Genomic DNA, 17,611 nt, shown 5'->3' with positions numbered 1-17,611 from the left:
ATCCTAACAACACTGGTGATCCCCTCCTGGAGGCCAGACGCTGGTATTCAGGTGCTTTGTGAGAGATTGGACCACGGCAGCGTGCTTCCTATCCGTGTTCATCAGACAGGATCCTCTGTGTCACAGCAGCGTGTGATCGGTCAGCACACCCCCTTCCAAGCAGATTTTAACAATACAGTAGTTCCTACAGTGGGAAATACAAAATAAGGGCCACCATAATTTTAGAGCAAGTTTCTCCCAAGAATGTTCAAGCAGTTAACATGTGAAGCACGTCTTTTCTACCATCCCATCCCCCACCGCCACTTTTGTGTTGGCAAATGCACGTTTTGAGGCAGAGCTGCATGTACGTTCTCATTTAGTCGGGAAGCAGAGAGACACACTGCGAAGGGGAACAGATTGTTTAATCCTGCCTGAGTGCGAGTGCTGGCTCCCTGAGCGCGGGGCGGTGCTCACCCAGCAGAGCGGGCACGGGGCGGCCGCAGTGGCCACACTTCCCCAGAGTTCAGAAGCACCTTCTGGAGAGGAAGGAAGGCCCGTGTTCCTCGTACTCGGAGCGGTGGACCCACAGGGCTTGGAAGCCCTGAAGCGATGCCAGGATGGAGCCACCCGTCCACACCGCAGTGTCTCTTCCAGGCAGCGCATTGACCTGGGGGCGGTCACGGGGACACAAGCTGCTCAGCTCCTTCTGCAGACGGTTGGGGAGACCGCTGAGCATAGTGCTGCCCCCGCAGAGCAGGATGTTCCCCATGAGGTCCCGTTTGAGGGCGATGTCACACTTGTGGAGGCAGGACACTGTCTGGGTGTGGAGGCCCAGCTGCATGGACTTGATCAGAGACGGCTTGAAGAACATCTCCGCGCAAAGGAACCTCTCCTGGCCCAGGCTTATCTCCTGCCCGTCCGGCAGAGTGTACTGGACCATGTGCGCAGTCGCGGGGACTTTCTTCTCTTCCACGGGGTCCAGGGCCACGAAGCAGCAAGTCTTCTTGATGTCCTCCACGATGCCCATCTGGGCCTCGGTGAAGTGTTTCCCACAATTGTTCATCAGGCCCATCAAGTAGGCTGTCAGGTCGGAGCCCGCATAGTCCAGCCGTCCCGTGATGCTGGGCAAAGGATGGCCTTCATAGATGGGGACCACATAGGACACGCCGTGGCCGACCTCCACGACTAGGCCGGAGGTCCTGCCGTAGGAGTACATGGACAGGCGGGACTGGTAGGCGATGTGCATCGCAGGCATTCTGAAGGTCTCAAACAGCATTTCGGCGTACTTCTCTCTGTTGGTGTACGGGCTCAGGGGAGGGTCTGAAACCAAGACTGCGTGCTCCTCGGGGGCAATCTTCATCTCTTGCTGGAAGAGATATTCCCAGATCGCCTGCACAGAATCCCAGTCTACAATGATGCCGTGCTGCAGAGGGTTGATAAGCTTGAGATGAACCTCTGGGTTGAGGAGCTCCCGCCCCACGAACGTCTCTTTGCGGTTGTCCCCCGTTTGGGCGGTCTCCACGTAGGGCTTGCCCACAGTCGATGAGATCTTGTGGCTGGGCTTTGGCAGCCCAGCAAAGCCACATTTACAGTAGCCAGTGCCAAGGTCCACAACCACGGCCTTAGTCTCCTTTACCTTGGGCTTCTTGGCCTCCACTGATACAGTAGGTTCTTCTGGCTCCGAACAGGTGCGGTGGACCCACACAGCCTGCTTTGCGGGGCCGTCCCTCAGGAAGGCCGTCTGCAGGACCTGTGAGTTCATGGGGGCCTGTTGGCCCTCTCTCTTCTCGGGCCCATCGCCCACGACTGCCGCCTGGAGGACCCACGTGTTATCAAGAGCCATCTTGCTCTTGGGGAGTTCCTCAATCCCAGTGGCTTCAAGGCCTGAAAGGCTCAAATCAGAGGGCAACTTGAGAATTTTCCCAAAGATGACATCATTGATTATGACATAATCCAGTGACCTGGGGCTTTCCAGGTACCGGGAAACTTTGTCCTACGTTAGGGTTGATTCGGGTAGTGTTTTTGAGGTGATTTACCTTTTTCTAAATTTTGTTAATCAACCTGGTTCATCTAGTCAATATGTACTGAGTGTTTGCTATATTTAGTCAATATTGAGTGTAAAGGCAGCTGGGAATACAAGGCTGGGAAGAGAAGTAGAAAAAGAAAACTCTGTCTCTGTGAGCTGACATTTTCGTCAGTGGGAGTCAGGGGAGACACGGACAATTACCGAAAAGGGACAGGGAAGGTGGCCGTGTGAGTGTGCCTGGGCAGGGCCCTCTGGGACAGTGGCACTGCGGGAAGACCTGAAGGAGGCAAGGGAGAGCCCCGAGCATGTACGTCCAAGTGGCAGACGCAGGGGAGCGGCAGCAGACATGTTTACGACGAAACCTGGAGTGGGGTCGGCAAATGGCGGCCTGCAGCCTGTCTTTGTAAATCAAATGTTACGGGAATACAGCCACTGTCTGGCCACGTGTTGAGTCATTGCAACAAGGACCTGTATGGCCCCCAAAGCTGAAAATCAATACTGACCACCTGGCCTTTTGTAGAAAAAGCTTGCAAGCCCTGGCATTCGAGGATTCCAAGAAGGCGAGTGTGGCTGGAGTGGAGAGCGCGAGGTAAAAGACATGAGACGGGGACTAAGGGGGCGGGAAGGGGGAGCAGCTCCCATCGGGCTAGGACGTGGGTTCTGACCCGGCACGAGGTCCGCCCCGGAGAACTCTGCGCAAGGAGTTAACCCCATCTGATTTAGATCTCAGCTGGAGTAATTGCTGCTGTGGTGATTGGCCAAGAACTTTGATCTCATTTGTTCCTTAGGACAATCCGCAGAACAGTTATTTTTGGACACCGATTTGTACTCACATTTATCCTTCACATGGGTCGGCAACGAAATTAGACCTAATGGAGTCATACCGATGAGAACATGGAGGCTCCTAAGTGCGTAACCTACCCCAGGATGGTCCAGCCGTGGCCAGGCTGCCCTGATTACAGCTTCCTCCCAGGGGTGTGCTGTAAGCAAACCTTGATGGGACCAACACAGGCCTCTGAGGCTGCCCAGCCACCGCCTCCCATGCCGTCTCTGAAGCTGGGCTTGTTGGTGCCGACACCTGCCGCGCTCAAGCCGCCCGGAATCCAGCGTTACGGTGTGCAGCCTCACGCTCTTCATGAAAGAGGCAGGCCCTACGGTGCTGGGCTTCCTCCTTTAAGGAAGTTAGTTACTGGAGGTGTTCTTGGCTCCTTGTGAGCCATGAGAGAAGACAAGGGCTGAGTCCAGTCTCGTGAGCCTTGTGACTGTCTGATGGGAACAGCCAAGCTATCATTTCGGAAACATCTCAGCTTCTTGGTCCATTGGGTAGAGGGTGAAAGAGCACAGAGTTTTGAAAGAGTAGGAAAGTTCTTTTCTGTATACCTGGCAGCCTGAAAAATAGTTTACTTACCTCTTTTACTCAGGGGTGTCCATGGCCAACTTGCATTGTTTGACTTTATTTCAAAAGAACTTACATGATAAGGCATATTTAATTTAGAATCATCTATGTTCCTTCTCAACCCTTCTTGAATTTTGAGAATCTGCAGCTGTTCAGTACCCTTTTCTGCCCAGGATTCCTGGAGGGACCTGTATTAGTTTTCTATTGCTTCTGTAACAAATTACCACAAATTTAATGGCTTAAAAGAAATTTACTACAATCTGGAGGTCAGAAATCCGCAGTTAGTGGGCTAAAAGCAAGGTGTTGGCAGGGCCTGCTGCTTTGTGGAGGCTCCAGGGTCTAATCCTTCCCTCGCCTTGTCCAGCTCTTAGAGGCCACCTGCATTCCTCGTCTTGTGGCCCCTTCATCTTCAGGGACCTCTCAGACTTCTGCTTCTTTGTCACACCTTTGACCTGTCCCCTCCTGTCTCCCTCCCAGTATGACCCTTATGACTCCTTTGAGCCCGCCTGGGTAATCGAGGGCAGTTAACCTCCCCATCTCAAACTCCTTAACTCACACCTCTGCCAAGTCCCCTTTGCCATGAAAGGTGACATAGTCACAGGTTCTAGAGATGAAAAGGTGAGGAGTTTGGAGGGGCCATTATTCACCTGGCACTCAACCCGTGCGCCCCACTTCACTAAGACACCCGAACCCGGATACGCTATTTCACACGTTCCTCCCCCTGCCTGTGATTGCCCATCCTTCCCCTTTTCTGTCGTCGTCGTAGGTGGAAGAGGTGCTGTGCCAGCTTAAGGCCAGTCACTCCACCTGGTCTGTCACAGGGTCCTCATGATGGATCCTCTGCCTCAAGCCAATGGACACTTCACTCCTTTTGTTTTCCCTCTCAGGGTATCGCATGCTTGGATGGTCTAACCCTTTCCCCCTTAGTTTCCATGTGACCCCTTGTGCCCCTTCTCTGCTCTCTGGCCATCCCACAGTGGGATGGCACACCCCAAACTTCCACTGCCTGTCACACAGAACACCTCACCATGTCACTAACCATCTGGTGGGGTGCCTCAGGGTAGAGACTCTTATATTTGCTCAGACTGTCTTGGACTACATTTGCTCTGCTGGCCCGAGACCAAAACAAAACATTTAAAAAAACGAGGTGATCCTTGAAAACAGTCATGAAGTGATCTCTCAGTTCCTAGCTTCCAGTTTTGAGACACAGCCCACCCTTGACCTTTGAAATAAAGGTGAACCAGGCCCCTGTACTTCAGCAGTTGTGGGAGGAAAGAAAGAATCTAGTAAGGAAAAGGCCAAGATACAGCATCCCTTCTCATAAGTGAAGGTTCCTGGTTCCCACCCCAGCCTTACCGAATCCAAGTATTCAGGGAAGATACTGAATTATTTCCAGCCGAGGATTGTTTAGCCCTAGGAATCCAACTCTTCAATGCTGACGTTGGGAGCCCCTGAGTCAGGAGCTCCCAGCAAACACAGCATTCCTTGCCAAAGAGACACTGTAAGCTTCATTCCCAAAGCTCAGCCCCCAGTGTGGTAACCCAAACACCAAGACTAAGTCCATTTTCCTAGAGGTGGAAGGGAGAAGAGCTGTCTTCAGAGGGTGGAGAGACTCCACTGAGGCCTGGATCTGGACCCCTCTTCTTCCTGAGCTCCACTCACCACAGCCTCGCGGTCTCTAGGCCAGCACGCCCACGTCTAAGCCAGCATGCCCCGGTGGGAACACATCATCTCCCCTCTGTAAACTGCTCCTGCCCCTGTACTCTCTCTCCCTACACGAGGGGGCCCATCATCCCCCTAGCTGTTAAAACAGAAACAGGGAGGCAGTGGATAGAGATCGAGTTGATGAGGGGATGCAGCACTGCCATAATCAGAGTCAACTAACGTTTTGAGGAGTTTGCCCGAGGTCATACAGATTATACTAATAGTAATGAAGCTAGACTTGAACTTGGGTCTTTGGAGTGCAGTTCCTTACTCATCTTTCTATTCTGTGCTGCCTTTCCATGGGGAATGGAAGAAGTGGGCTTGGGTTTCCATGAGCATTGCTGTTCAGTTGCATGAGGACTGTCATGTAGAAGAATCAGCTTGCCCTGCACAACCCAAATGTAGACCCAAGACCAATGAACAACACCTTCAGAGAGGCGCGTGGGTAAATCCAAGCTGAGGAAGAGTTTTCACTGACAGCTGTTCACGCCAGATCAAGTGTTTGGTCCTCAGGTTCTGTGATTCGTGACACCGCCGATGGAGCCTGGTGGCCCTCATAACTGTAATCTTATAAAGTTGTTCTCCACATAATCCAGTTCCAGAGCACCACGTTCCAAGAAACAGTTCAGCAAACAAAAATGCCCAGGAGTTAGTTCTTCATGAACAGTCTTACACGCTTCATAGCAGTGTTGATTATGTCTTAAAACCCCCCTTTTCAACCCTGGTTGGTGTGGCTTAGTGGATTGAACACTGGCCTGCAAACCAAAGGGTCACTGGTTCCATTCCCAATCAGGGCACATGCCTGGGTTATGGGCCAGGGGATGTGCAAGAGGCAACCACACACTGATGCTTCTCTCCCTCTTTCTCCCTCCCTTCCCCTCTCTCTAAAAATAAATAAAATCTTCAATTTTCTTCCTATCCATGTCACCCGATCCCTCAGCAAGGTCTGCTCTTCTTAATTCTCTTTGAAAACTCGGCCCCAGTTGTTTCTCTCCCCTCCTTTTTTTCTAATTTCTTTATCATCTTAGCCCTAATGTTGTTAGTTTGTTTTGGTAGGGCAGGGGGTGATTTGGGTTGGAGGGCTCTATGAAAATCGAATGAATTGGTCCATTCTGGATGAGGACAGACTGACTTTCTTTCTTTGGGCAGAGGTAAGAGGTTCATCTCTCTCCCTTACTCCCCACATCTGGTCCAATCATCTAATGTAAGTGCAAGGCTTGAGGCTAGAGGTGGCGCAGGAGCCAACCACAGAAGGCCTCAAATGCGGATTGAATCGAGGATAGTTGGGGAGCCATCCAGTTGGATTAGATTCTGCCCTCTAACCTTTCTTAGAACATGTCCCTTGCTCTCTTCCACACATCAACATGTCTAGTTTAGGCCAGCTTTGAGTCTTAAATGAATTTTTTAAAATCCTTACCTGAGGAGATTTTTCATTGATTTTAGAGAGAGAGGAAGGGAGAGAGAAACATCAATCGGTTGCCTCCCATATGCACCATGAACTGTGATTGAACCTGCAATGTACGTATGTGCCCTCAATGGGAATCGAACCCACAACCTTTTGGTGTATGGGACGATGCTCCAACCAATGGAGCCACACAGGCCAGGGCCAAGTTTTACAAGAATTTCTTCAGTTCTCCTTTCAAGTTTCAGAATTTTGCCCCTCTTTATTATAAACACAGATCTTTCTGAAAGTTTTCCCAGAAGTCAGAGCTGACCAATCCTTTTAGTCTTCATGGTTTTGCCACCTGTCCTCAATTTAATCCAAGCTTCTGCTCCTCACAGTTGAGCCCCTCCCTGGTTTTGCTCGGAGACCCCTCTAGCTTCGTTCATTTCTCCAAACACCTTACCTACAGGCAGGCCCCCACCATTCCCACTGTTGAAACTTGGCTCAGGCTGTGCTTTCTGCTGGGGGTGTCTTTTCCTCCTCTGAGCTACCTGACAAATACCCACACATTTTCCAGAACTTGACTTAAGCATCGTCTCTTTAGGGAACCTCTGACTCCCTCCCTCCAATGAGTGCTCCGTGTTTTGTGCACCTCTCTTCCCTCAATAGACTTTCACCTGCAAACTCCCGCGTCTCCTCCACCTTCTTCCCACCCAGACCGAGCACTGGCGGTGGCTGGGTTTCTGTCTGTCACTGTCAGGCTGTCCTGGGCTGGGCCCACCACCAACCGTAGTAAATGTTGAGTGAAAGAATGAAAGTACTGTTGCGGTCTTCACAGTCTTTTTAGGGAGACCTGGTGCATTGGAATTGGATGAACCTGGGTTAGAGCACAAACACTCTAAGAACGGTCAGCTGGTGGGCAAGCCATCGGAATTCTGAGCCCGACTTCCTCCGCTCTACCTACCACCCATGGGATTCTGCGAGATAACCTGTGAGGTTTCTGGTAAAGTGCCTGGCTTCCTGTAAGGGCTCAAATATGTATCACCCTTGCATCCAAGAAGCAGAGGAGGAAAAACAGTCCAGTTAGTGAGTAGAGGAGATGTAAGGGGGCCAGGAGCAGAAGTCTCTGAGTCCCCAGTGTGCTTGGGCTGCTAAAACAGAGCTGGCTACCTGATGGGGGTGGGGTCACAGATGACAGGCCCCCCAAGGCCAAGCCCCCAGTGACATCACAATCCTGAGTGGTTGCCAAGGCACTGCTGGAGGTGGGCCCTCCTTTCTCTCCACGGAGCTCTAGGATGTGATGTGAGAAAGGTGAGCAAGGAAGGCAGATGGCTACAAGGAACAGCCAGAGCCCCGTGCCCATAGGCACGGCTCAGGGTGACCCTGGAGAGGCAGGAATGCTGTCAGCTCCCGATGCTGGGGTTCGGGACACAGGTTCAGATACTCAGCTGAAGATGAAGCCCAAGTATGTGCGCAAGATCAAGGCGCTGGTTATCGACCTGGGCTCACAGTACTGCAAGTGTGGCTACGCAGGAGAGCCGAGGCCCACCTACTTCATCTCCTCCACGGTGGGCAAGTGCTTCTCCGAGGTGGCTGATGTGGGCGATGCCCGCAAGGAAACCTACGTGGGCCATGAGCTGCTCAACATAGAGGCACCCCTGAAGCTGGTTAACCCTCTAAAATGCGGCGTTGTGGTGGACTGGGACTGCGTCCAGAACATCTGGGAGTACATCTTCCACACGGCCATGAAGATCTCCCCCCAGGAGCACGCTGTGCTGGTGTCTGACCCCCCATTCAGCCCCAGCAGTAACCGGGAGAAGTACGCGGAGCTCATGTTTGAGACCTTCAGCATCCCCGCCATGCACGTGGCGTCCCAGTCGCTGCTGTCCATCTACTCCTATGGCAAGACCACAGGGCTGGTGGTGGAGAGCGGGCACGGTGTCTCGCACGTGGTCCCCATCTCAGACGGCAACGTCCTGCCAGGCCTGACTGGCCGCGTCGACTATGCCGGGAGTGACCTCACCAACTACCTGCTGCAGCTGCTCAATGAGGCCGGCCACAAGTTCACCGACGACCACCTGCACATCATTGAGCACATCAAGAAGACGTGTTGCTACGCAGCTTTGCTGCCGGAGAAGGAGCTGGGTCTGTGCTTAGAGGAGCTGCGCGTGGACTACGAGCTCCCGGATGGCAAGCTCATCACCATTGGCCGTGAGCGCGTGCAGTGCGCAGAGATGCTCTTCAAGCCCAGCCTGGTGGGCAGCGCCCAGCCCAGCCTCCCCGAGCTCACGGCGACTTGCCTGGGCTGCTGCCAGGGGGAGGGCTTCAAGGAGGAGATGGCTGCCAATGTGCTGCTGTGTGGCGGCTGCACCATGCTGGACGGCTTTCCCGAGCGCTTCCAGAGGGAGCTGAGCCTCCTGTGTCCTGGTGACAGCCCCACCGTGGCTGCTGCACCCGAGAGGAAGACGTCCGTGTGGACGGGAGGCTCCATCCTGGCATCCCTGCAGGCGTTCCAGCAGCTCTGGGTCAGCAAGGAAGAGTTTGAGGAGCGGGGCAGTGTGGCCATCTACACCAAGTGCTGAGCAGTGGTGCCCGGACCGTCCAGGCCTTTGGGGATGACCCCAGGCCACTCTATACATTTACAGAATTTCACATAAAATTTTAATGCAATGCCCTTGTCTAGTCTGGATTTCTTGCTTTAGTCTGACAGCAGAAGGTGGTGGTGAGTTAGAAGAAAAGGTAGGAGCACCTTTTGCTCTGCTGAGTGGGGAGCAGGAGGGGTGGGAGGTAGGTGGGTGGGGCTCCCCTCACGGGCCCCTCCCCTCACAAGGGTGACAGCATCTCAGAGCCCAGAGTTCAGCAGACACTCACATTGCTTCCATGCCCGCCCATGGACCAAGGGGGGAAAGAAGGCTTGTGTTAAGGGACTAGTTAAGTCCCTTGAGTCACACCGTTAAGTGGTAGGGGGACACTCACCACCAAGTGTATGATGGTCCAGCTCTTGTTTCTTCCCCACGGTTGCCTGTCCAGAGCTTCATCACTGCTTGATTGCCCCAGGCTCCCTCACTGCCTGCCCCTTCAAAGGTGCAGCCCACAGGTATGTGTCTCCTGAGTGTGAGGGGCCATTTCTGCCCACCCACCTTTTGACTTCAGCCAAAAAACTGCAGCTTTTTTAAAGTCACAAAGTAGAGCCAGTGAATCCACAGGATGTTGAAGGACCCCAGAGGGTCCTTTGGAAATCACGTGGTTCTCTCCCTCATGTAGAGACAGGGAAACTAAGGACTGGGGTGGGGGTGGGGGGCTATGTTGGATGAATACAGGTCTCCTGACCCAGGTCACAATTATTTCCAGAAGGACAAACACAGACTAGGTGACTTATAAACAACATAAATGTATTTCTCTCGTTCTGGAGACTGGAAGTCCAAGATTGGGGTGCCAGCATGGCCTGCTTTTGGTGAAGGTCCTCTTCTGGGTTGCAGACTGCCGACGACTTGCTGTGTTCTCATGGTGGAAGGGATGAGGGATCACTCTGGGGCCTCGTAGAGAGCGCCGATGCCTTTCCTCTCGTGACTTAATCATCCCTTAAAGACCCCATCTAATACCTTGGGCATGAGGTTCTCAACACGAATTTGGGAGGTGGGGTGGAGCACAAACATTCAACCTATAGCAATGATTCTTAGTGGTTAGCGACCATGAAGCACTTACCAAGCATCTACTATGGGGCCCAGAGCTGGAGACTGAGAAATGACCGGAATGTGGCCCTTCCCTCAGAATCACTCAGATACAGCTAGTGGGGGGTTCTGTGGACGCGACGTTGGTAAGGAGACAGGCCCGAGCCCAGGCAGAGTTCTTGGGGTGGGAAGGTGGTGGGTTGGAAAGCCATAAATGGAGGAGTGGTAGGCATGGTGGCCACGTAGGGACTTTGGGGCTGAGGGAGACGTTTCTGAGTCTTGTGAGATTTCAGCTGGTGAATGACCGTCCACCTAGAAGATGATGCTTTCTGCCTCTCTTTCCACCCGAACATCCTGATGGAGCCTGTGACCAGGTGTCCATGGGATCTAACGTGAGCTCACATGTCATCTGATGGGCTGCCAAATATTTCTGAGCCACCTCTTATCTTAGATACTCTGTTTGGGGCACTCTGCGAGAGTCCTTCTGCCCTGGAACTGTACCAGGGGCTACAGACTTGGCAAAGAGCCAGACACAGTCTTAATTGCTTGGCACCTTGCTATCCAGTCCCTGCCCATTGCCCAGAATCAGGCTTCTAGCCTGGAGTTTGAGTTCCCCTGGGGCGGCAGGGCCTTGGTGTTCTGCAGGAACTTGGGATCTTCCCTCCAGCTGCAGACTGGAGGCCTGAGACCCACAGATTTTGTTTGGCTAGCACAGCATATAATTGTTTTACTTAAATGCAATTTTTTCACTGGGGCCTATATTATTCAAATTGCCAAAGTCTCTACCACCCTGATGTCTCATACATATTTGCTCTTCATCTTTTGCTTACACAGCACTCACTTCTATTGCTTGCAACCTAAGAACCTTTGATCGGCACTGACCCTAAAAACCTGATGAGGTGCACACAGGGAAGTAGAGGCTTGTAGAGGGGAACGTGATACGCAGTAAATGAGAGTTGCTTGTGAACCCTCTTCCACGTGCTGGCCTTGGAGATCTCCAAAGCCCATGTTTGTGTCTACCTCTCTCGACCCCAAACCCTCCTCCTCATCCCCACAGTCAACCTCCCCTGTCCCCACAGTCACAGCCTCAGTGTCCCCATCCAGTGCTCACCTCCTCCAAAAGAGTCCCTTGTGCGGCAGAGCCTGCACAAACACTGGTCACTTCATCCTTGATGTGAAATTTATTCCAGCCAACCACAGGCACAACAGGGGGTTTAATCTGGGTGGGAAAATGCGGGTCAGCGATTTCAGTTTCAGATGACTGACTTTTTTGTTTATATCCTCTCCCTCCTAAAACTGAAAGTGGTGGCGGAGGAATATGGGTGTATAATCTCACTGCAGTGAGGAGGATGCTGGCGGTGGGGGGCTACAGGGGGCTAGAGATCTCACCCCACGGCCCTGGAAGAAGGAGAGCAGGTGGAGCACAGGATGGCTGCAGCCGGAAGCACGCAGGGTGCTCCCTGCAGGGGAGGCCGGCTTCCTGTCCTGAAGATGGGAAATGGTTTGGGACTTGAAATGCCAAGTAGAGGAAGAATAGGAGTGAAGTGTGCAAGACAAAAGGGACAAGGAACGGGTGAGAACAAAAGGTCTCTGAGAACACAGTGCCCCTCTCACTCACCATCGGTAGAGAGGTAACACGGCCAGCTTCTAAGTGTCGGGCTAAATTCTGACGCAAAAACAAACACATACAAATAAAAAATTGAAGAATTCTCCGTGAAGGCGGTGCTAGGAGACAGAAGAGTAGAGGAGCATATGAAGTGCAGGTCATGATCCCTGCCTGTGTCCCCTTGTCCCTCCTCTAAACCTCGGGACACTCGTACCGAGCTAACATGCCCCAGGTGGAACCTATAGTTGATGCCTTTATTTCCCCCTGGTCCCTTTCCCACATCTCCCAGTTTCTGCGTGGACAGCGGATCTGGCTCAAGGGTGGGGCATGTGACCGGAGCTAAGCCAATCAGAGCCGTCCGTCTGCTTGGCCACAACCATCGGCTGGGGGTGAACATGTGACTTCAGTGCATGGGTGCTGAGGGAATCACACGCCTTTTGCTTGGAAGATTGGCCTGAGATTGGGGTGTGTAGCCCAGAACTGATGCAACAACTTTTGTTACCTGGACGGAGCCCGCTGGAAGCTGACGCACGAAGGAGAGTAAAACTCAGAGCGCCGTATCCAGATGACAAAGTGCCCTCCAAATGAAACCGCACCTAGGGCGCCTTCTACCGTCAGACTTTCTTTCTGCGAGTCCGGTGCTTGGCCTCAGCTGCTCAGGTAAGAGTGTGTTTGCCAAGAATGTGCTTACTGCATCTGTGCCTTTCTCCAAAATGATGCTCCTCGGGACCCGTTTCCAATGCGGAGGGGCCAGGCCTGGAGAGGCCTTTTACAATGGAAACATTAAGCTCAGCACTTTATTTCCCAACAAAAAAACTACTACACACGATGGATTTTTATCAAGGCAGTAGAGAATTTAGTCTCTTGTTAGATATATGTTTCCGAGGTTGGACTTGGAGCTTCTTAAGGGCAGGAACTTCAATTTCCTTGACTTCGTCGTCTTTGTGCCCAGGGCAGACCCTGACACGGGGTGGATGCTTAGAACCGGCCAGCTGAAACGACTTAGCTCCCAGTGTATGAGGGAGAGGTTCCAGCGTTTTCTCCCGTTACAGACGGGGACCCTGAGCCTTGGAGAGGTTAAGAATATTCACCGGCCTGGTATCTCAGCCTCGTGCTAAATCAAAGTTTTGTGATTCCCAAATGTCTCTTTGCCCTTGTCGCCGCTCTTTCTGCAAATTGTCAATCTCTTTTATAAGAAAAAAGGACATGTAAGAATTGCTTTCATCACAAACAGCAAAAATGCCTGAATTATATATTCATCCCGAGGTCTGAAAGAATGCCGATCTTTAAGCAAAGGAGAGATGTGTCGTGCCCGAGACAGAAATAAGCAAGTGTTAGAGTGACATCGTGTGGTGAAGTCTTGCTATTGAGGCATCATCGCCGGAGGCCGTTCTCCTTAGCGTGTCAGGACAGCTGGTCTCTGTCCTCCAGGTGTTCACCACCAAGTGAGCTCTAAGGGTTATCTGCCTGAGGTGGGCTTAAGCAATCAATTAATTAGTTTGATTACAATACAGACTATTAGTGGTGTTTTCTTTGATGAAAAGTGTTTTTTCTCTTTCGGTCCTACGTTTTCTTGTAATGTAGTGGATCTTAGCCATGGGAAGAGGGGAGTGTGGGGTATTGGTTATGCTGGATGGAGCTAGTTCTTAATGGCTTTTGAGAGCCCACTGTTAACTGTTCAGAGATTTTGCAAGCCGGTTGTTAAACTGTTACAGCTTGAAAGTTGAAATCCGCCCTGGTGGAGGTATTTACCCTCACAGAAATCAGCAAGGATTACACATCATGTCCCCTCCTTCCCTCCCACCCAAGAGTTTGTTTAAAGAATGGGGGAGCTGGAGAAAAATGGTGGGAAGCAGAACCATCCAGGGAACTCTTGCAAAACCAAACCCACCCCATGTGTAACCTCCCCCACAGACTGAATCAGTAGATCTCAGAAGCCACTGATAAGTTCCCCAGGTGATTCTAACAGACACCAAAGTAGAGAGGCTGCTCGAAAGAGTGCAAGGCAAGACAGTGAGCAGATGTCAGTGTTTGGAAGTAGACCAGGAGGGGTGGCTTTGTGGGGGACCAGCCAGAGTTACGGAGTGACTAAGGGGCAGAATACCTTTCACCGCCTATCTGCTCTCCACTCATCCTTCGAGGCACAGCCCAAATGTTCACTCCTCTGGAAGGTATTCCCCGATACACCCAGGGGGGTGCCTTCTCCCTCTGCCCCTTGGCGCTGCTATGGCTTTGCAGGTCTGTCTTGGCTTTTCTTGTCCACGCAGCTTGGTGGAAAGGACAGAGACTGTGTCTTTTGGAAACGGAAGACCGTGTCTTCCCTCCCAAGCTTGGGTTTGACACTGATCAGGTGCCCAGGGGGAGGCACGCTGCATTTGTGGCTCCTGGGCTTCTTTGTATTTCCTAGGTCTTAACTTCAAGTTGTTCTTTCTTCCCAGAACTCTGCAGGGTCCCTAACATACTGGTTCTTAACCATTCAACCCCAGCTGCCTGTCAGTTGCCAGGGGAGCTTTGTAAATATACCGGTGCCCAAGCTCACTGCCACTTAAATCCCAGTGTATGGGGGAGGGGAAGCACCATTGTGTATTCAGGGACCCGCAGTCACTCCGCCATGCACAACATGCACTGTGGCTCTAGGGAAGCCTCGGGCCCTCCCGAGTGTTTCATTTTCGCAGAAACGCCAAAGAGCCTGTCAGGTAGCACTCAGTCTAGAAAAATGTTTGGTTCCTGAGTAGGGCCCTGGAATCTGCCGTTGTTTTGAGCCTTTAGCATTCCAGAGGCCATTGTATGGCTTCGGAAAGGAATTCTAGGAAATATGTAAACTGAGAAGTAGAAACGGAGTGAGTCATGGAAGAAGCAATAGAGCTGTGTTTAATTAGTTCTGGGAAAGGAGGCAGGAAGGCCGTGCTTTCAGGGTGATGCTCAAGCAATGGCAGCGAGACCGAGTTAGCTCCCTGATTTCAGATGGGAAGAGTCCGCTGGAGAAGCCCAGCAGAACCAGGAGTGAAGCCACGAGATCTTGCCTGGCTGACTGCAGAGCCACAACCTGGACAAACACCCCTCCTGCTCTTTTATAGCCAAATAAATGAACATGGAGTTGAATTCTACCAAGTTCCCTCCCCCACCCCCGCACTAAAACATGGGCAGCTCGGTACCCTTCCACAGCTCTAAGCACTTTCCGTCTTCTTGAAAGGACCCTGCCATTCTCTCCCCTGGCCCGGGTGCGTGCATGCACACAGACGCACCTTTAGGTACACACACCACAGAGCATGCTCTCTGCTTAGAGGAGTTTTTTCTTTGTTAAGGGGGGGGGCATTAAAACAATGGAGGGCAGAGTTCTTGGCTGTATGGGTCTCAGATTTTGCTGCATATTAGAATCACCTGGGGAGCTTTAAAAACTCCTAACTGTGGCAAAAACTCTGGTTCTGCCAAGATGGAGGAGCCTTTTTCTCTCAGACCCTCTCTCTACAACTAACCCCGTGCCCCACCCCCTCCCCCCAAGACATGGACGAAAATACTCTCCTTGACCAGACTCCAGCCAGGCTCCCCAACTGGGCCTGTAAAGACTTAAACACGAACCTAGTTTCTGACACATCGGGGTCACCTCCTTAGGAGGACCCTATCCCTCCTTAACGTGACTGCCTGAGAAAACTCAGAGATGCCAGAAGAACTTACTGTTTGTTCCAGCCAGGACCTGAAGGAAGAGAGGGCCCCTGTGCCCAGCCGCTGCAGGAGGGGAGGAGCCCAAGCGCTTCCTGCTGTTGTAATTTTCCACTTCTCTGATCCTGCGCCCTGCCGCCCCCAAGCCCTCATTCTCCTTTTAAGAGACCCAGCCACCTCTGTGGAAATGGAAGCAGAACTCTGGTCCCTGCCGTCGTAGTATTTTACTGACTAAAATCTGCCCTGACCTCTTAAACCAGTGTCCAGCTTTGTTTATCTGGGACAACACAACAAATAAGCATAAGAAGACTTCAAAAAAGGGAAAGAAGATGTGCTCAAGCAAGCTGTTATTACCTTTAGCAATTAATTAATATTAGCTACATTGTCTTATTTTTTGTAAGACTCCCAAATGCCAGAGCATCAAGAACACACCAAAAAATTAGGAAATATAGTTAATATCATCGGCCCTGTGGTGAATGGACGCCAAAACAAACATAGAACCTAAGAAAAGACAGAATAGGTTTCAGTGGGGCTGGAGGAGGGGTTGATCTCTGATCCCACCCTCTCACTCCCCCGGGTAGTGTTGGTTGCTCTGAGTCAAGCTGTACCTCCACCTCCACTCAGCAGCAGTGAGGCAGAATAAAGTGATGAGCCCTGGTGGGTGTGGCTCAGCGCACTGAGTGGCCTGCTCACCAAGAGGTTGCCAGTTTGATTCCCAGGCGGGGCATATGTCTGAGTTGCAGGCCAGGTCCCTGGTTGGGGGTGTGCAAGCCATCGATGTTTCTCTCCCTCTCTTTTTTCTCCCCTTCTGCTTTCTCTAAAAATTAAGTAAAATCTTAAAAAAAGAATGAGGTGACGAGAGGTGGGGTTAGTTAGCGCTTAGCTCTCTCTTCATCTTATACCCACTTTGAGGCCAGTAGTTTGTGGATATCAACAATCTGATTCTAACACTTACATGGAAAATAAAAGACCCAGAGTAGCCAGCACAACACTGAAGAAGAAAAAAAATTGGAAGACTGACACTATATAATTTAAAGACTTAGGTGAAGTGACAATAAACAAGGCAGCATGGTATTAGTGAAAGAATAGTCAGGATAGAGAACTCCCAAGATAGACCCACACAAATATAGCCAATTGATTGTTGAGAAAGGAGTAAAGGCTAGTCAATAGAAGAAGGATAATCTTAATAAATGGAACTGGAACAACTGGAAATTCTTTTCCCAAAAAATGAACCTGGACACAGACTTTATCTTTCACAAAAATTAGCTCAAAATGGATCATTGACCTACATTTAGAATACAAACTTCTAAATTTAGAAATTGCTAAGTTTCTTTAGGAACTTCTAGAAGATACCATGGGAGAAAAATGAATTGATAACTTGGACCGTATTAAAATGAAAACTTCTAGTCCATGAAAGACACTATTAAGAGAATGAAAAGACAAGCCACAGAATGGGAGAAAACATTTGCAGAACACATCCGATAAAGGATTAGTATCCAAAGAACTCTTTATACTCAACAATGAGAAAACAACCCAGTTAAAAAATGAGCAAACGATCTGAACAAACCTTTCACCAAAGAAGACATATGGATGGCAAACAAGCAAGTGGAAAGATGCTCCTTCCTTATGGAAGATGCAGAATGGTGCATCCACTTTGAAAGGGAGTTGGCAAGTTATTTTTTTTATGAAGCTAAACATATTCCTAGCATATGATCCCACAATCATACTGCTACATATGTATCCCTTTGAATAGAAACTTATGTCCAGACAAAAACCTACACATGAGTGTTTGTAGCAGTCCTGTTCATGAAACCGGATACAACTGAGATGTTCTGGAGTAGGTAAATGGGTCCGTGGTGGTCCCTCTCTACCATGGAACTTTATTCACAAATAAAAACTATGAACATTAGCTAATAACAACGTGTCAATACTGGTTCATTAATAATAACAAGTGCACCACACCGATGGACGTGTCAGTAATGAGGAAAACATAGGAGAATGAGAAGAAGGAAAGAGCTGCCCTTCACTATAGTCACTGCTGAGAACAGTAGGACAAACTAGACGCACAGAGGACAGACTAGAAAAGGTCATGGACAACTGGGGAACTGGAACAGGAAGGGAGTTCGAAATGATCTGGTCAAAACTTTTTAGATGAGAAAACAGAGGCCTAGGGTCAGGAAGTGAC

The 17,611-nt window shown here is 50.8% G+C and overlaps 2 protein-coding genes across 2 annotated transcripts; one reads left to right on the top strand and one right to left on the bottom strand.

Moving 5' to 3' along the window:
- Positions 1-502: 502 nt before the first annotated feature.
- ACTL7A (actin like 7A) lies at positions 503-1,822 on the bottom strand. Its single transcript, XM_037035885.1, has one exon. The coding sequence runs from the start codon at positions 1,820-1,822 to the stop codon at positions 503-505; it is 1,320 nt and encodes a 439-aa protein (XP_036891780.1).
- Positions 1,823-7,817: 5,995 nt separating this feature from the next.
- Positions 7,818-9,071, top strand: ACTL7B (actin like 7B). Its single transcript, XM_037035886.1, has one exon. The coding sequence runs from the start codon at positions 7,818-7,820 to the stop codon at positions 9,069-9,071; it is 1,254 nt and encodes a 417-aa protein (XP_036891781.1).
- Positions 9,072-17,611: the final 8,540 nt, after the last annotated feature.

The sequence above is a fragment of the Sturnira hondurensis genome, unplaced genomic scaffold (assembly GCF_014824575.4).
Source record: "Sturnira hondurensis isolate 20B ecotype Veracruz unplaced genomic scaffold, ASM1482457v3 Scaffold0022566, whole genome shotgun sequence".
In the NCBI taxonomy this organism is placed as follows: Eukaryota; Metazoa; Chordata; class Mammalia; order Chiroptera; family Phyllostomidae; genus Sturnira; species Sturnira hondurensis.
Note: the sequence above shows the minus strand (reverse complement) of the source record. Positions and strands in the feature narration are given on the sequence as shown.